This window comes from Struthio camelus, chromosome W (genome assembly GCF_040807025.1).
Source record: "Struthio camelus isolate bStrCam1 chromosome W, bStrCam1.hap1, whole genome shotgun sequence".
Classification (NCBI taxonomy): Eukaryota; Metazoa; Chordata; class Aves; order Struthioniformes; family Struthionidae; genus Struthio; species Struthio camelus.
In genome coordinates this window covers 41,297,697-41,318,118 of record NC_090981.1, presented here as the reverse complement: position 1 = coordinate 41,318,118, position 20,422 = coordinate 41,297,697, and the positions used below count along the sequence as shown (strand labels likewise).

Genomic DNA, 20,422 nt, shown 5'->3' with positions numbered 1-20,422 from the left:
TCAGAGGTGCAAGAGCTATAGCAAAGGAAATCTCAATGGAACATAATGAAAAGAATTCTCATCACATGAGTGGTTAAGCACTGCGGCAGGCTGCCCAAAGAGGTCGTGAGATTTCCCTCTCCATATACGATTTTCAAAATTCAGCATGTCTCCGAGCAATCAGATCCAATTTTGAAGTCAGCCCTCCTTTGAGCAGAAAGTTGGACTAGAGACCTGCATAAGTCCCTTCCACCCTAAATCTTTTGATGATTTTATGATTCACTTAACTGTTAGGGTATTAATTTAAACTTTTCAAGATTCAGCTAACTACAAGGTACTGAAATTCCTGAAGCATCTATTTTGGTTAGGTAATTATTTTTTTATTTTGTTTTTATCGTACTTATCACTGAGTATCTGCCTTTTATACAGATTGTGGGAACTGGAGAGTGAGCTGACATAAAACAAAGACAACTCAAAATCTTCTTGAACAACCTCCATGCCCATTCTGCCATGTTGAAAATCTAAGTATGCCATCCCTTGAATACGGCTGGAAAGTGACTCCACTGTAACAGCGTAAGTGAATGGCCATATGTGAAATTGAGTTACAATGGAGAATTAAAATCAATACATACTATTTCATTAATTCCACTAAGTTTCCCTGTAGCCAACTTTGGTCTTGAAGCAGGCCTTGGAGGAGGTACAATTGTGCCTACAGAAAGAGGAGTTGTGGGCCTTGCTGAAAGAAAGCAAATTTAAGGAAATCAACATTAGAAAAGTCACACTGAACATAAACATATACTTACTTGAACAGCATCACTGGAAGTTGCGCTTCTATGAAAGCTCCTATTTTGCAAGCCGCATTTTGTAAGATTCACCACTAATCAAAACTGTTTTTAAAATGGGGCCCTGTGATACCCTGAAAAGTGACTCTAAAAGTGGCACCGTAGGCTTTCTCGTTGCTCTCAAATGATTTTGTACGAACTATCCTCAGAGGTTTGTATGTAAAAAGACGGTTTTACCTCGCTCCCTTTTCTGTATAACCTGTATGGATTCAGAATGTAGGATAGTCTTTCGTGTCTCACCAGAAATGGAAAATTCAGCGGACTATATTTGGTCCTAGCTGACAATGGTTTACATCAAATTATGCTTCCTGAAATCCCATCACCTTCGATAGGTAAGCACTACTGTAACAGAGAGAACTTAATAAATGATTCTGTTGATTGCAAGAACACAGTATCTCCTTATTATCTCTTAGCTAAGCTATCAGAGGTAAAAGTGTTTAAAAACAAAGAAAATACTGCCCCCACGTCCTTCTAAACCTAACAGAAACAACTAATAGATGCTGAGGTGAGCAGCAGTACAAAGATGCCACTTTTACATAGTCACTTTTCTGAATAGAACTGTACTTCAAAATAAATGTTAGATGCCATCCAATGAGTATGCCAGATCTAAAATTAACTTCAAAATAGACTTAAACCCTAATATTGCATATATATAATTACAGCATATCTCCCTCAAATTATTTTGGATTTTTTTTTTAAATGACATCAGTTAAAGTTATTTTAAAGGCAGCTGTCAAGCACAGAATTTTCTCAGCCATTCAGCATAACCCTGCTCTCATTGAAGTAAGGGAGTTTCATCACTGATTGGGGAAGAAAGAAATCTGGTCAGTACCGACCACATCTCACCTTAGAGTTCCAAACACTATTGCTAAAAATAAATTCAGTTCTGAGATATCAGCCATTCCTTTAAAATTCATCTTGTTATGTCCAAGGTAGACAGTGCATGCTAAACACTGGGTGGAGTATGCTGCAGTATCACAGGTATATAGAAAAACCACGGCACACTCGCCCAAATGTACTTTTCCTTTGCTTTATTAGTATGTGGCATTACTACAGTATCATCCACATTTCAAAATACTGGATGTTAAAAGGCACAGTTTTTAATCCAAATTATTTCATTATATTTAATCTGAAAATATCTGTACAAAGCCATTTCAGGATGCAATTATTTTTGCATGTTCAGTCATTTGATCCTTGAGATCGCTCACTGCTCTGACATCCCACAAAAATATATTCTATTTCTAGAAAAATAAAGCTCCATATTGTTAAGAAAAAGCAATGCCTTTAGCCGAATACATTTTCCTTCTTCTTTCAGGCTTAATATTTATTTCAATGTCCTAACTTGCAAGAAAGCCAGTGCTAATAAGCAGTTTAGTACAGTATAAATGAGAAGATGAGTTAATTTTAACATCAGGTGAGCGATAATAAGGAAGAGAAAAATCACCAAAGCTTGCTTTTTAGAGTCAGTTATTAGCAAAGAGCAGTACACAATACATGCTGGCCATACCCTTATTTGTATGAACACAAGAAGACACTAAGCTATAGTCCAGGAGCGCTGAAGATGATGTGGAAGAAATTTCAGCAGCAGTGCCAGTTTCTTCAATGAATAATTTTTCATGGCATATAGTATTATTGAAAAGGTCACTTTGATCCTCAGAAGCACAGCTGTTGGAAGAATTCCCAAGCAAAGCAGAAGAGGCAAGGCAGGCATTTTCAGTTTTTAAATGCAATCTTTGGGGCTCCTTCTTGTCTGCATTTGGGTGTCTAATTTTAAGAAGTTCATCAGCAAAAGAAATCCACTGACTCTGAGACCATGAAACAGAAGACAAAGTATTGGTACTCCCTGATGGTGCTGCTGTAACACCAGATCTGCACAAAGTGCTAGTGGTAAAGTCTGGTGATGACGGGCTTCTAGACCCAGACTCTGTCTGGTGTCCAAGCAAACACTGAGACACTCTACACCCAGGCAAATCAATGGTAGGTGAGGAGGAGCTCCTATCGTGCTCTTTTAGTGTAGCTGAAGGAAAAGGGAGAAATTGAAACTAGGAGCAGCACTGAAATGACAAAAATTCCAATACAAATCCAGACTTCAAAGATGTGTATTCAATATCCACTGCATGATGCCCACTAGCCATCATGAAGAATAACTGCTCTACTAGGCTGAAATCCCACCACTTGCAATTGAAAGAAGAACACCCAGCCACATTTCACATGTGCTTCATTCAAACTGTCAGCTATGAAACTTTCCATTTCTTAAGTCAAAAAATAACTTACTATACTTCTTCCCTTAAAGCCCTACTTTGTCTAACTTTGCTTATTCCTTTAATTTCTTGCCTATCATGGTTTAGCGTTTTCTCTTTTCCTTCTCCTGTCCTATTCCATTTTGTGTGGCCTCTCCATAGATTTCTGCTTTTCATCTCTTTCAAAATTAAGTTATTTAATCAAACCTACTCTTCTCTGTTCCTTCCAAATACTTTTATCCTCTTACCCTTAGTATTTAGTAATGGAAAGATCCAACATAAACAGCTTTCCACTGAATCAAAGAGGACAATACAGTCCTGAGATCCTGTTTGATATATCTGCTGTTTGTATCAACTTGAATCTAGTGAGTGACTATACATTTGAAGTATCATCTGCCTCAGTTTATTTTCTCTCTCATCCCAAAATCTCCTGGCTGCTGTGAAGACAGCAGTTTCCCACAGGTATTCCCTGCACTTGTCTGTTTGCTTGTTGCAGTAGATGACAACAGAAGCAGCAAACGCAAGGTTAGTCAACTTTCAACATCTTGCAGATTGGCAAAGCTAGGAGCAACAGGGCTGTGGAGTGGCACGGAGAATTAAAAAGGGAGCAACACTGATTTAAAAATTCAGATCAGAAGTGTAGGTGCCCTCTCTACAGCTGTTTTTTTGTCATGAACAAGTAGATTCGCTAAGCTTCAAAACCAGAGATTTAACACTGCTTTCCCTTATCAACAGATAATTTGCATATTATTCAAAGGGCTTGCACTGCTACAGATCTGAAACAAAAGCAATGCAGAAATGTGCATTTTAAAATACATAAAGACACACTGATGAAAATGAGGAAGTTAAAAAGAAGTATGCTTACAATATCAATAGCTAGCTAAAAATTTTCTGTTGTGTTTGTTCAAGATAATAAAGTTAGCTTAAAGTTCTAATACGGTAGGATTATTCACAGATGACCAAAGTTTACTCCTATGTTGCAGAAAAACCACTGCTCAAATACCACTGTAGTTTAGGTGTTCAATGATTAAACGCAGAGTTACAAAACAATATCTGAAGAAATGCTTTAGTCAATAGTAAAATGGTAAAGAGTATCTATGGGACATGCTAGACCATGATATGTATATTCTGTACACAAGGGAAGTAATTTATTATTGGCATAAATATTTTTTTTTTTTAAATAAAAGCTTTTTCAAAAGCTTTAAGCAGTTTACCTATATTCACCTTCAAGCTGAAGATAAAATACTGATTTCAAAGAAAATAGCACTGAACTACTTCTGATTTAGTATATATTTTTCCAAAACCTGTGTTATTAATTTGTTACACCTTAGAACGCTCACTTTCTACTCAGCTTCATGGACCATTTTACAAATGTAGATGGCTTAGTTAAGTCCTAGAACAACAATCCTTTAAATTATTATTTAGCAGATACAGCCTACAAAGGCACAGATGTCTCATATCCAAAACCACTATATTCCACTACTTTCAATGAAATATGGGGTTCTATGGGCATAAGCCACTTCCAGCTACGAGGCACAGGCCATGGACAGATGACTCCCCCTAGTTCTGACTACAGAGCATGTTACTGATCCCAATTACCTGTCACTGCTCATCAGCTGGACGCTACTCTCTCCACAGTTCTCCTGACAGGAGGGACTGTATGAGCATTTCCTCATCTGCTTTAGCCTCCTATCCAGGGGTAGCAACAGATAACTGAATATAGCAACAATCACCAAGTGCAAGAAACTTCTAAGTACCCTCTGCCTTCCTCTACAGGCTCCAACACCAGACCAAACCAAGAATACAACTAGCAAAACACAGATTATTTTGGGAATGCACAACTTTTTCTTTTCAGCATATTCCATTAATACATATCTAAATGAGTTACAAATTTAGACCCACCAGCCAATAATCCGACTGGCTACCAAAGGGAGGAAGAGACAATCTGTTGATTTCAGTAAGCTAGATCTGTTGTTATAAAACACAGCTTTTAAGGAATACGAATTTGTAATGGAAGAATAACTTCCACTTTAAACCCTGATGATTGTGTAGCAACACTGTCTGCTGCTAAAAAGATATTACTATGCCTGAGAAGAATTAATATTTCTTGTGCAGAATTCCCCTATTTTTATGTGTACTTTCTTACTGTTCCGCAATCTTTAAGCTTATTGTTCTTCAGTCTTTAAGATCAACTACAGAGGAAAGGAGTTGGAAAGCCATGATCATTAACAAAGAAGTGAGGTTGAATTACTTTTTTGCCACAGGAATATTTAGCTAAAAGAATTTGCAAATACTTCCTTTCTCAGGCCTATGGGAGAAGTAAAAGTCTCCACATTAAGACTGCAGGACTTGGAAAATAGAGTTGCAGCAGGTTGGTTGAAAGGAACTATAGAAGTGGCATACCTGCTACTGTTAGTAAATAGTGTAGTCTACCTTAAATCTCCTGAGATAATCAATGCAAATAATTTCAGTATATACTTCTAGTAAACGAGTGCTAACATAGCAGTAAGATGTGTTTTTGTTTCAGTTCCCCCTTCCTTTTTCCTAACTAATTTCTCAACCTCTCGTACTCTCAGCCTCTTCCAACATACACACCCCCACCCATATGCCTCCCTTTCCCTTGCTGGCTTTGGAGTGTAACAATCAATATTGCTTAGTCCCTCAATTTTTATATTTTTATATATATATATATATATATATATATATATGAAAAAAAAAGAAAAAAAAAAAAGGAAATAGGTTCCAGGAAAGCCTGCCAGTGTCCTGCCCACACTAATATCCTACAAAATCCTGCAGCCAAGCTTCCCATACAGCATATTCCTGGCCCCCGCCCCCCCCAACCCATTCTTGTATACCCCCCCCAAGCCAGAAACTTCCCCTTAATTTCAGGTTTTCTCCCACTTCCCTAGATTCTGCCCACACATTTCCCAACAGAATCATGTTCTCCTACAGGAAACAACAGCTGCTCCAGGGCAGCTTTGTACTAGACAGCTCATAGCTCAATTGGCTTTCCTGGGAAAAGGAAACACATCCATCCCTGTTCACGGTGTATGCTCATCTCATCTCACAGTTGCCAAGAGAAGCTCCATTTTAACTCTCAACCCTCCTAATCAAAGCACATCCCCTTGCAATGGCTAAAAAAGCAACAACAGAGTGTTCCAAAGAATATGCAGAATACATTTTCTGCTATCAAATATTTTACCTGAGGAGGATGAGGACGCCAAGGAGGCTGAAGAAGAAGACTCAAGAGAACTGCTAAAGAGTGGATCCCATGCCAGTAGGTCACTGTTCCCCTTTCTATAGTAAGAGTTGCAATTGGAATATAAATGGAAGACATACATCTTCACAATAAGCAAATTATAACTTTGGTAATTCATCTTCTGTGTTAGTTAGCTTTTGTATCTAAAAATAAAAACTACTCACATTGCAGGTCAAGGAACTGATTTACACATAAATAAACTATCTGAATTTATACCTTCTATTACCTTGGTGTAAGTTCATTTCTAGACATACTTCATAATGTCTCTTTTCATATCAACAAAACATATTATTCAAATGGATTTGTTCTAGCATATATATTTATAAACCTGTACACAGACCTGTCCAAATTTCGGGCTTGTTATCTTAAGAAACACTATACAATTGTTGATAGAAACTATATCTTTTTTATTTAAAAGCTCAGATTTTAAAATTAAACCGATATTTAGTAATCATGTAATTATGAATATCAATTGAGATAGATGACAATGAAGGAATTACATAAGAAGGGGAAAATGAGTACACAGGAAAAAAAAGGTTGAAGAATAGAATTCTCCATTGTTATATAATTACTCATTAACTCTTACAAGGCAATAGATACACAACTACCCAATAAGTACCCAACCCAGTCTTCTGATATTTGAGTTTCTGAGTCTTGGATTAAAATAATTCCCCCCAAACTGCATTTGATATAATTTTAGAAGTTGAACTCACTCATTAGTCGGAGCAGAAAGCTTTGATTTCGTTAGCTCTTCACCTAAGCAAAACGTACAGAATTATGACCAAAGCTGAAACATTTAATTAATAAAAACATTTAGCTTCATTATAAAATGATATTAAAAGTTAACAGTTGCCGATTAAAATTAATCATGAATTACTAAAATGGAAAGGAGAAAATGTGTTATTTGTGATGATACAAATTCAGGTGCTCCTGAAATGCCTTCTAAAAGGTGAGGGCTACACAGAACAACACATTTTGGCACGAAACATTGATCACCTAAAGGTTCTTTCTGAAGTTATATAGCTTACATCCAATCTACTCTTCCTCGGGGGTCGGGGGGGGACGGGACACACTAATGCTCTATCTCCATGGCAATGTTACCAGCAGGGTTTGACAGGGAGGGGGGCAGCGGGAGCTTTGCCGTTTGTGGATCATACTAAGCTTGAGAGGGCTAACACAAGACTCATTTCGACGAGGTCTCCCCTTGGGGCCTGGAACTTGTTCCTCACCACGGCGGCAGAACAGGGAACAGCTGAGTGTACAGAAAATGAAGAGATCTGTGGGTGGCTTCTAACAGCTAATTTGAAATTTTGACCAAATAACTTAATTTTTTCCTTTGAATTTACTGTGGGTAGTTCAAAGGCAGGTATCAATAAGGTATCTAGAACTGACACAAGAGAAATCTTTTTTCTATTTAAAATACTAACGCTTAATAATATTATTCTTTAACAGTAAAAAAATATATATATTTTTAGGCTGAGTTAAAATAGACTAACAGTTAAAGATTCACACTTACTGGATGAATTTCGATTCATTTGTGCCTGAAACAGACCAAAAAAAAAGTAGAAATAAATTTTTACAAGCTGTCAATTAAAACACTTAGCAGTTCCAGGGTTCATGTTTCCACTTTAATTTCCCATCAGCTATTTTGCTTTTCTTGCCAGGGAGACGCTCTGGAGCTGGCAGAAGCACGACCAGAACGTCAGCCAGGGCAGAGCAAGCAGCCCACCCCGCCACACAGGCGGGAAAAGGCAGCATCGAAGACTGCGCACTAGACAACGAAAATTTGAGGGAAGCAAATACAAAAACAGCATATAAAATTGGAAGTGAGTTAGCAGGTAACAGCTGAAAAAAATGAAGAGTTGAAAACTGGCTGAGAAGTAACTTCTAGAAAATTAATCCGTTTTTAAGTATAACATATCTGTTACAAAATGGTAACTGCAGGTTTGTTCAGGTCACTTTTCAGCCATTACCCTTGGGCGTCTGTGCTTTCATACAACATTGAGCTCCGCAGGCCTAGCAGCACGTGCGGCTACGCTCCACTGTCGGAGGCATTTTGGACTTTTTTTTTTCCTGTTGAACCCAAACCGATTGGCCAAATTTACAAGTATCCTGCACTAATTTTTATATGCATCTTAAGTTCTGCAGATAAGTGGGAGCTGACTAACTATACTTGTATATCTGAGATACCGCTACGGATACAAAGCAACTTAGATACAGAAAAGAGAGACAGAAATGCCCTTCTGCACTTAGAATTTGACACAATTCCATGCACATGTGTTTCAAAACATAATGCAACTCTGCAGCTCTCTACGGTGCCGTCTTGCTGGAATTTGCACCTTCTTCAGAAAGATTAACGTAAAATTGTAGAGCCAAGGCTTCAGTAAGTATTGCTAAATCCCTTTACGGGATAGGTCACTAAAACTAAACAGCTTTCATACCACATAGCATGTCTGACAGATAGGAATAGAAATATTCCTAAGTTTTTCCCAGTAACTCCCTCACAAACTGCACTTACTCAATTTTAATTTACAAATAACAATGAAAAATCATTCTGTACTTACAGGACTGTGTCTCTGCTTTCAAAGTATGGGGAAAAATGGAAAAAAAATCATCATTAATGCTTAATATCTTATGTATATTTTCCTTAAAAACACAGTCATCCTTATTCTGATCTGAATATTGATATCCTGATCTGAACCAACATAATTTAAAACTATTTATTTGTAATATTACTGCTTGATATAAAAGATCATTCTATGTTTTGGCAGAAGTACATACAATAAAAATGGGCTGTAAAAATATATGTATCTGCATATGATCTCTTTTACAGGTTTGCATATTACTTAATACTAATTAGTAAACTATGTTAAAAGCCATGCTCAGCTAACTCCACATGTGTTCAAATCTACTGCAGTGGCAACAGCAAAAATACAAGGACTGAGCGCTCCAAAGTCTCAAAAGGAAAGCTAAAATCTGAGAAGGGAGAATTATTTAACCTTACATTGCACAAGTATATTGAGGACAGCCTACTGCACAAGAAAAATAATCATCAAACTTGAGCCTAGAATAAATTCTGAACGGTAAAACGTATGCTTACACTAAAGATTCCTTACCACATTTCTTCTTTACTAATTAAAAATACAAGAAACAAAATTACTTACAGATACTGCTGGAGAAAGAGCGATGTTCCCTATAGATACTTTTAATTCATCCAAGGAAGCCATTGTGCACTGAGAGCTATGATTTGGCTGTACAGGTTTTATTTCTACATGGAACCTCCTGGGTTCATCATCTTCAGAGTCAGAATCACTGGATGAATAGAAATGGTTCTCTTTGGTATGTTTTTCTCAGTTAAGGTGGAAGTATTTCAAATTCATCTCCTTAATCCATTTCTTACATGCTCTCTACAAAATCCACATATGAAGTAACCATCACAGATAAATACTGCTGACCAAGCTCCTTGTGTATTGATATAGACATTTCATATACATCCACTGGTCAATATTTATATCTCAAAGTTAAACTCTGGCCTTTATGTTCCACTCATCTTCATAATGGCATTCTGTTATGGAAGGCACTATGCTATACAACCAAAGGACTGCATATTTGAAGGCAACAGGACAAATGAAAGAATATACAGTAACAATAATTCTATATTTTAAATTTCTGATTTGTGACATTCAGCTAAGGATTCTAATGCACTTACGGAAAAGGCACGCATCGTAGAAGCGTTTCAAATCAAGTGAGGGGAAGTACTGACCCTTTTAAGTAACAGTGCAATACCCATTGCAGTTAACAAGCATACAGTAGAGGAAGCAGCAGCAACAGCCACCATTATTGGCCCAGCACGGCACTGAAAGTTTCACAACAAAAGATGCTAACTACACAGAAGGCAGCAGAGTAAACACTATCAGCAGCTTAGAAAGCACTGTCATCCTTGACTAAAAAAGGAATGACAACGAGAACAACTCAGCGCTCAAAATAAGCAAAATCTACAGATGAAATTAGCCTTCGTTCTTTATATGCACAGGAATTGCACTGAACAAAGCTCTGAAAGGCCCTATGCCAACGGTCTTTGAAGATACATTTGTTTTAACAAAAAACAAGTTGAAAATTTTCCTCTATCCAAAAGCATAGAAGTTTCCTGTTATCCAGGTGAAGCAGATATCTTCTGTACCTCACTTCTGTTATTTTCACTCGGCATTATGATAGCCATCTGAATGAAACCTCTTCAATATATCCCCTGACAAAATTTAACCCTGAACCATAAGATATTTAAAATCCAATTCAACTGAAAGACTCCATGAGATATGGGGAATAAAACTTCAAACACCTTCCTGTTACAGGCTACTTGCAAACAGCTCACATGTGAAAAAGACAGTTTTAAAGATAAGTGATTTTAATTTCACTAAAAGATCTCTTACCTTGGAAGTTGTCACTGAGTTTCAAGATAAATTTCTTACAAATCATGCTGTTATATGCATCCCTTCTAAAGTAGCATGAGCTGATCATTGCCATACGAGGTCTATTAAATTGTTACTGGCAAAGATTAATTTAGATCATGTACTGAAAGGTCAATTAGTAATTTTTAGGATCAGTGTTCTTCAAACACTGACGACTGGCCTTCATAAGACTGACTGCAATTATAGCACTTATAAAATCGTGTTCTCCAACAAATCATCTTAAGAGTTCCCATCAGCAGAATAAAAATCTTGTCTTGGAGGCTACAGGTATGTGGTGGCAGAGGGGCGGGGAGAGGAAGGGAACTGATGACTTCTGAATCCGGTCAAGATTTTCAGAAGCCAACAGGGATTGCAAATCACTGAGCTTCTTCACTAGATGTATTTCTTTCTTCAGCTTTTCTATTGCTTCCTGACAAAAAGGATGATGGAAATAAGGATGCCTGCATGAATCATTCACAGTGCAGGAACGTATTCACTCCTGCCTCCATTTCATAAACACATACAAAACATGAAATAATGCACCTCATGAAGCTGGATAAGAGTCTTTTATATTGATTTTGTAAATAAGAGATAACATGATTTTTCTTTTTTGTTTAAATCAGCACAGGAATCTTTGCTGGGAGGAATAGAAGCACACACTTTAAAGCTGATGAAAACAGAGAAGCTGTGATGATGGACTGACTTCCACTTTTGACTGGTTAAAAAAATTAGCAATTTAAGATTATTGCAAAGTATAGGTTTACCTTTTATTTTACCTGTAGTCCCCCAAAAATAAGGGAGTACATTTCCAACAAGTAGTTATCTTTCTAACATTGTAGGCTTGCTTAGATCTGTAGTAACTATTCCTAACTCTTGAGTAGAGCTCCCCTCTGTTTCTGATGGGAGAAAAGAAGAGGACAAGAATCTTTTCCTTCAAAGGAAGGACAGTAAAAACCACGAGCCTCCATCAAAAAAGACTCATAGCAAAAGCTTATTCTACATATCAAATCTATTATTAAAAAATACAATCAAAGCATCAATTAGAAACAGCACGTGGTGCCATGACTTCATTAAATAACAGAAATCCTGCTTCTGGAGGGTGCAGGCATACAACAGATAAGCCTTCAGCATGCTTAAAAGAGAATTCTATTTTGCAAACTCTGTGAAAGCTTTTCAAGGAGGATGATCTGCATGGTCACCTTAAATTTTTTGTTCAGGCTTTTTTTCTTTCTTTCTTTTTTTTTTTTTAAACCTCAGGTTACAAATTCCTGTTAAAGTTCCTGAGATGTTTAGTCTAATATTCTTCTCAAAATATTCCTCCAGATTTACACACAAAAACTCACAACATATAGGCTAGACAAAACTTTGTACTTTTTCTGGAAGCTACAAACATACAGACAGAAAGTGGCAACATAAGCATGGACATCATCTTCCTCAACACTTCAATGAGTACTTCACCTCTTCAAAGAATTGTAAAAACATCAAATAACTAAACAAAATAAAAATGGAAAGGATATTCTGTGTTGCTTCTGGTTTAATGCTGTATCCTTCATCATCTACATCAGGAATATTCTAAAAACAACAACAAAATCATGGTATTGACAAATAACTTAAAAATATGCTGTTCTTGAATCAAACAATTTTATATCATGGACAAATTATCATTTGATACGACAGTTCATTAAAGCCATTGTTATTCGCTATTAACTTTAACACAGTTTTCTCAAGCAACGCTCTACAGTTCAAAAGTTGTGTGTGTCAGATAAGACCCCTGAGGACAAATGCGACAAAACAACCCCCAAATTTCCACGAAGAACTGACAAGTTCTGACGAGTCTGCATATGACATATAATGTCATATTTTAAATTATACAATATAAAATATAAATATCATTTAATATTTTAAAATGTTACATTTTATATTTTAAATATTTAAGCTTTATTTCTGAGTGTTAATTAAACCTATAATTCTCTTGGCCCCAAATATTTTCCTAATTCTGACTTCTAATTCTTTCAGCTAAACCAGTGGAGGCTTTGATGGTGCAGGAGCATAACCTTTATGAAGTACTAGTCAATACTTTAATATGTGAGCAAAAGCATTCCAAGTTATACAGGATGCAGCTTGCTCTCTGCCCCTTTGAAAAGGCAGCAAAGCTTGCACTGTTGCTTTAGCAAAGAACATTCAAATTAGTTAAAAAAGTACTGATGAAATTTAGAATCTTACAAAAGGAGCGCTCAAAATCAAGTTCCCAAGTTTTAATTCACACATGCCCCGCACTGTCCTTGATTTTTAAAGCTAATAAAGGTCCCGGAATTTCCATCTAGTTCAGCTGTTCCGTTCTTGCAGGCAATTAAAGGTAGATTGAAGATAATTACATTAGAAATCATTTAGAGATGTTAGCTAAGTACTTAGTTTCCTAAAGGTGCTTTGGGAGAAAGAAAAATAGTCTCTAACATAAGCTAATTCTCTAATATGATCATCTAAAAATTAAAAATATGCAAAAAAAAAAAATCACATACACTACACATAGAGGGACAAACACAAATATATAGATAGTTTCCCCCATCCGAAATGGAGGAATAAAAGAATAAAAGCCCCGTAATGACTCTGCATCCATAGTCAGTCTATGCAAACTGCTGAGACGCGATAATAAGGTTATTACAAAAAACACAAACCAGATCTCTTCAAAATGTAGTAATTTTACCAGCTATAAATTTCTCACTAAAAATGACAGGATTTATGTACAAAGTGATTTATTCTAACATATCAATCAGTTTATCCTTACTCTATTAGAAAGTAAGTACTGGGAGGCAGTTTGACTGAAAGAGAAAAATATTTAACAGCCAAAAGACAGTAAGATAACAGAAAATGACTCATACTAGAGACTTCAGCTAGCAAGCAACCCCTTAACCTCACCTAAAATTTGAAACAAAATTTAAAGAAATGTTCAACTTGACTAGCTTTTGAATTACTGACGAAGATAACGTATAGTGTACTTGTCCCTCTCTTTCTTTTATAGGTATCACAAATGGGATGTCTGCCATTTTACTGAGAAAGATTTTCCTTTGTACAGCTCTCTAAAGGTAGCACTTCTGAATTAAATGGAAAGAATTTAAATATGGATCAAACCTTCTGCTAAAAGGAGCACAAAATATAATACTGTATAAGAGATGTAATTAACACGGTACCTAATTAAATTGTGCATCAAACTACGTCATCAAAACAAATCTTTAGATGCAAACCTTAAAATATGGAACATCTAGATTCAATTTATCTTCTGAAAAAAAAAAAAACTGGAAGACCTGGTCTTCATCACTATGTGCTTAAAAAAAAAGGGATCACACAAAAAAGTAATAAGAGTAGGATCACACGGTTCAGTACCTTAGCTCCACTTGCTCAGATCACGGCTCTTATCTACGCTCGACCTCAGGCTGACCTTGTTTATATACCAAAAAATACTAATGAAACTTGACATCAAAGTAAACAGAACAAAAACATATAGCTAGAGGGTAGGTACACATTCCTACAATACTACAGTTTCTGAATTCTGAACCAATTCTAGTTGTCACAATAGGAAATTTTCAATACATCAGGATCATTCATCGTTAAGAGGAACTGAAAAAACAACAAAAATCTTTAAATATACAACATTTACTTTTCCTTCTAGCCAGGCCAAATATGTAAAGGATATTATTACTGAGGACATGCAGGAAAAATGACAGTAGCTGGCAAATCTGCCTATTTTGGGATAAAACTATGAACAAATTTAGGTTGTAGAAATTATTTTCACTGCATTATTTCCAATTTACTGAATGATCTTTAGGATAAATTAAATCTGTAGAAAGTACTAAAATCTTAAAATTCTTAAAAAGTTAGATTTTATTTTTAATTCTTTCTTCTTAACCTACCATCTCGTAAAGGTACTTTCAACGTCTATTCCTTAGCAATCTCACTTTAGCATGTATTCTGTATTTACAGCTTCACACAAAAAGGCACAAGTTAAGACGGAAGCTTTACAGCTCAAGTACTGAACGTATGAACTGAAAAATTGTTCCTATCCTTGTTCCTATCTTAGCAGGCCTACATGACTTCTTTTTCCTAATACTTTCTTTCTTGGTGAACAGTTCTCCTTGCTTCCTGAAGCATTAGAATTGTATTTACTAATTCATTATGTGACAGCAGCAGAAGACAGCCATTTGGGCGAGATATACGTTCACAAATCTGTACGAAGCCATTTATTTTTACTTGTCTAAGTCTTCCTCCCTTCTCCACACAACTGCAAAGATAGAACAACATGTAACGTGGTGGATCATGGTGCATCTTTTAAGTACCAGGCACACAATAGTCAAGACGTGATTTGTCTAGCATGCCAAACTGAGTAAAAAGCATAACCTCCATGTATACAGGTGTCATTTTTGAACTTCAGCACGGAGGAAGAAGGCTGAAGATTTTTATAAACTTTGGCTTTCTATTAGTATAAGTTATTGATATGATTTTGGGATGAAGGTCTAGTCCCCCACCCAAACGCTTTATTTGTACTTTTTGGAGTGAGAGAAAAGCTCAACAGGAATGTGACTTGAACTCTGTGGAAGTCCTTGGAGAGGTGGACTTCCTTGCGTTACTGACAAGGCCTCACGTTCTCAGACATTCTGCTGAACAATCAAACTTACCGCTATAAAAATACAGTTTTCCCCATAGCTTTAAAAATACATTTAAAAAATGGGGCTTTATAATTCAGTCTTTGCACCCATATGTTCTAAAAACCTTCTGGGGTGAATAATTTTTTAAAGAAATATAACATAAAGACAAAATAGGTGACAAAATAAAATTGCGCATACAAAAAGCATAAGGACTAGACATTCTATTCCCAAAACTTATTTTTAGAATTCCAGTCAATACTTTGGGTCAGATTCTTTGCTCTGTCCACTCTGACATCCAAAATCAATGGAAGCCACGCCATTACAACATTACTGATTCCTCTGAAGTACATATAAAGGACAAGAGATGAACATTCGGAGTATATTACAGTCTAGCTACTTCATTTGGTCCTTTATTAGCAATGTTAGCACAGCTCCCAGGTTGGTCACAGGGTCAAGAAGAAAGAAACCTTAACTGGACTTCAGCTTGACTTTTGCCCATTTTCTCTTCTCCTGGGATATCTACAGTGGTTACAAGACGACTTTTATGAAGTTTTCCTGAGGGCACGCTTCAAGACACTGCTGAGCTGAACAGCTCACTATTTCTTTTTTTGCAAGTTTAACTTTCTACCGTTTTACTGAACTGGATTAGACTTCCTGTGCAACCAGAGGAGGACCAAAGGCACCTCAAAGAAAACAGATGAAGCTCGGGAGCTGGAACAGGAGAAGAGGGGCCACTCCACTTTTGACATCTTTGGGATGCAAGTTTAGCTCAGTATATCCTTAGGCTGAGACAGAGATGTCATATATTCTTATGACCTCCTCTCTTTAGGCTGCATAAACCCAAAAGGCACAGAAGAGAGGAGCCAGTCACTTTCTTCCGTTGCCTGGGAGGCAGAAAGAAAGGAAAACAGGTATTCAAAATGCTCCTGTCTTGTACTGTCACTACAAAGCTTTATACCTTGTACCAACAACAGCTATTCAAAATATGCCAGAATTAAACATTATAAAATGCAAATAAAGAAAAACACATGAATTTCACTAAGTTTACACTTGCATCCTGCAAGTTAAGAGTATGATAATTCCAAATTCAATCAATCATTCCCTAGCAATAAAAAGGTGTCTAATTCTGTAATTATGTTATAAATATTAATTATGCTGTACTTAATTATGTTACAAATGTAAATATGTTAATGAAAAGATTTGGATGCCTCAGTGTATTTGTTTGCATTCCAGTTTTCTACGGAAAAAGTATCAGCATCACACGTCATGCGTCAGTGGCTCCCTTAATTACTTTTGAACTTACTGGACAATTTCAAATGAATTTGACAGACAGAAGAGAGGACTCAAAGATAATTACATTACTATAGTCTTCCTGAAAATAGGTAGCCAAGTAGAAGAGAGAGACTCTGCAAGTATCCCAACCAAGGGAAAGTCTGCAGTCCAAACTCGGATCTTACTGGACGATAAGAGAAACGCTGTAAATGCCCTCACCAGAGGAAAAACTAGAGCTCATATCCTCCTACAGACAGAAGGTGGCCAGTCCCTAGAGGATTTTCCCTAGGAAATCAATGAGAAACAAGACAATTAGTTCTGCTTACAGAACTACTCGCGAGGTAATAAATGCACACCAAGCCAAACTTCAATTTCTACCTCTTTCCAGCGTACAGGCAGTTACCTTTGTATTTTTCTTAATTATCAAGGCTTAATTTAATGGAACAGTTGGATGTGTAGATTGATATATAACAGAGCAGAAGCTTTAAATCTCCTGCCCTACTGTAATCTATATTTAAACAGAGATTGCTTATTGAAATAGTCAACCTTTTCAATAGATACCAGTTCTCAGATCACAGCTGCCTTCCTACCCATAATCATATAAAAACCTCCTATAGTAGTTACAAAATGTCCAGAAAGGAATTAATAATTTACTCATTTGCATTAAAATTATCTTTTCCCATACATATAACCTGGCAGCTACAAATAAGGATGAGTACAAGCAGATCTTGTCTGCTTCCCACAGATAAATTCAAGAACTTCCACAGTTACACAAAGCACAGCTTAGGACTACCTCCCTGTTTTGTTTGTGGAAACAGAGAAGTAATGTAAGCTGGCACACACTGCACTGTACATTTTGAACTAGTGAGAAGGGCTCTAATGGAACTGGCTACATACTATATATTCAATGACCCACAATATCACCTAGGACTGGCTGATAAAAGTATTGAATTCAGTTCTTACTGGAGCCTTATTTTTAAAGTTTCAAGGCATTTATCTCAGTCCTCATAACTATAAATAATTGTAGAGTGATTCTCTCTTACACAAGAGAACAATGATTAAGATTCCTGACAAATAAACAAAAGCCAAAACCCCTGACCTTTGGGAAAAGGTCAAGTTAATAATATAAAAGAGACACTGAGATTTTCAGTGAGTGACCAAAGTTAAACAAAACGATAACTGGGACACCTTAAAGAAGCTGAGTTTTCCAAGGGCCAGTCCTTTTTATTTTTCTATCAGTCAAACAAAAAATGAAAACAGCTTTTATGTTATATTGTTTTGCTTTTCCAGGTTCAAACACTTTTCCTAGTTCAAATTCCTGAAATGTATAATTACTACAAAGAGGTATACAAAGCAAATCATCATAGAGATGCCAACACAGATAGCAATAACCATTTAGATCAAGTTCGAAAAATGAAACAGAAAGGAAGTCTTCCAGTAAAAGACAAGGAAAACAAAAAGTATCTGAAACAGGACCTTCCAGAGAAGGCTGCCAGCCTTAGAATATAAGAGCACCCTGGGGACGAGCTGATCATAAGGGGTGAATGAATCTCAGCTACGGTACTCTGCACCATTTTTCTTAGGAGTGACTTTAACGGCTTCTGTTATTAAAGGATTCTGCCATTCAAAACAATACTGTTGCTTGTGGAAAGCAAGAAGAAATGGCAAACTATATTTTGAAGTGCAAATGCACTCATAAAATGTTAGGCACAAAACAAAAGAGAATACAATCCAAGTATTACTTTTGTTGTTAGGCACTGTGCAAGTTAGATTTTTTACCGTGCATAAATTATATCTAGACAAAACAATTCACTTGTATGTTCATACAGTTTGCCTCATGCAGCCGGAAACAGCGCCAGACATGTTTACAGTTGAATCTGCTGAATTAATCATTTTCAAAAAAAGAAAAATAAGGATCAAAACAAGCAAGTAAGAAAATAAATACCAAAAGTCAAAGCCAGTTTTGTTTCACCCCAGTGGTTCAACCTGAACTGTCAAAAGACATTATTTCCATTAAGGGCCTGATAATTCTAGGGATAATTCTAAGGCACTTTTACTTTAAATGCACTAAGAAAAGAAATCTGCTTTGAAATTAAGATGACTCTGTATGGGACCAAAAAGCCTGTCTTGATTTATGTTTGCAAGGCCGTTCATACATATATACTTGTTTATTCAGTAAAATTTACTCCTCCTTATTTAGAAGAGCAGTTCTACTATATTTTTTTAAATCAAGTTTCTAACAAAATTTTTAATATAAGGTACTAACACTCACAGATACTGAATGCCAAGGAGAAAATTCACATAACAGATGAACTTAGAAAATTAAACTGTTTAATATAAGTGACATCTAGATAAGCCAAATGAAAATCAAATCAGTCTACAGAAAATTACTTCGATCATTCTGTAAACGTTTCCCTGCTGTGGCCATATGGAGCTGCACTCTCTGTTACATATAATTCAAGATGACATCTATATTTAAATAAACACAAAAGGCTCAATTAGGAAATAAAAAAGCATTAACATATCAATTTCCTTTGTAACTGCCTCCTCTTTGGCGTTAATAAATAAAATTGTAAAACGTACCACAGATTAAAAATAGCAGTGAAAAACAGACTATCAGTAAAGTGTATTTAGAGATTCTTCATTTACAGCAATATTTAAGGATGTATATTCCTACACTCTATTGGCAGCAATCAAGCAGAGTGCCACTAACATTAGAAGAATATTCCAAAGAGACAGTAATAAGGAGAGGAAAATGAGGAGGCAAAGTTAGATCCACCAGAAAGTAGTGTGAAAGATTAATGCGCTTAGAACCTATTAGTCAACTAATTTAAACTCTATGAACCTTCAAAATAAAGTAGCAAATAATTGCAGTAATAATATGTTCTCTAAAACATAAAACTATTAGGAAATATAAATGCATTCCTAACACACTTATGCATGCTGCCTCAGACTATGTTCTGAGCAAAATTAACACTTCAACTATGTCATCAAAATATTAAAACCTCTATCACAACAATAATAATTCACGGGACCTGGATATAAGCCAAGTTTGGTTAGACTTAATGGTTGACAATGTTAGCTTATGTATTTGTGTTGAAAATAAGCCTACTTACAACTGAGTCTGCATCTGGACATTCTCTATTTAAAAAAGAAAGAAAGAAAGAAAATGTACAATTATAAAATGCACAAATTATTTCATTCAAACAGTTCTGGTACTTTCTTTAATAATTTCAATCAATTGGAAACATCACATTTGACCCATTTGCCTCTCAAACTCTTAAAATTTACAGTATACATCTGCATTCAACAGCATGAAATTTAAATAAAAGAAGCTGAAAACACTGTAGAAGAAAAATGCACAATAAATACTGAAAATCAAAAGCTGCAAGGTGGCCCTAACTCACATCGGGGGGGAGGGGGGAGCAAGGGGAGACAGAATCTAGGGAAGACAGCAATACAAGGCTGTATTTAAAATTACCTTTGTGAATATGCACCATATTTTGCTTTTTAGGCAAATATAATCAACAATTTTGTGTGGATGAACATAATTTAAGAGTCAAGTCCCTGGATGATGTGTATAACAAATCACAGTCACCAATCAAATGAAATTGTCCACATGCAACTGCAAATCGTTTTGTACATCAACCAGTTCTTAAAGCCATTACGACTACTCTTACGGTAAATTCAGAGCTTCTCTCTTTAGAATGTTCTTCATGTTTGTCAAGGATGGTTGCAGTATAGA

General features: G+C 36.1%; 1 protein-coding gene across 3 annotated transcripts in view; it reads right to left on the bottom strand.

Moving 5' to 3' along the window:
- The window catches only part of LOC104152923 (FCH and mu domain containing endocytic adaptor 2), an 89,199-nt gene that overhangs the window by 16,689 nt on the left and 52,088 nt on the right, over nucleotides 1-20,422 (bottom strand). The window contains exons 11-18 of one of the 3 annotated variants that reach the window (XM_068924669.1): nucleotides 19,794-19,818; nucleotides 12,283-12,337; nucleotides 9,485-9,663; nucleotides 8,885-8,899; nucleotides 7,837-7,861; nucleotides 7,034-7,076; nucleotides 6,264-6,358; nucleotides 612-715 (exon numbers count right to left, since the gene is read on the bottom strand). In XM_068924669.1, coding sequence (XP_068780770.1) covers nucleotides 612-715; nucleotides 6,264-6,358; nucleotides 7,034-7,076; nucleotides 7,837-7,861; nucleotides 8,885-8,899; nucleotides 9,485-9,663; nucleotides 12,283-12,337; nucleotides 19,794-19,818 — 541 coding nt within the window. The remainder of the gene's footprint in view (nucleotides 1-611; nucleotides 716-6,263; nucleotides 6,359-7,033; nucleotides 7,077-7,836; nucleotides 7,862-8,884; nucleotides 8,900-9,484; nucleotides 9,664-12,282; nucleotides 12,338-19,793; nucleotides 19,819-20,422) is intronic. The other 2 variants (XM_068924670.1, XM_068924671.1) reach the window with 2 other exon arrangements.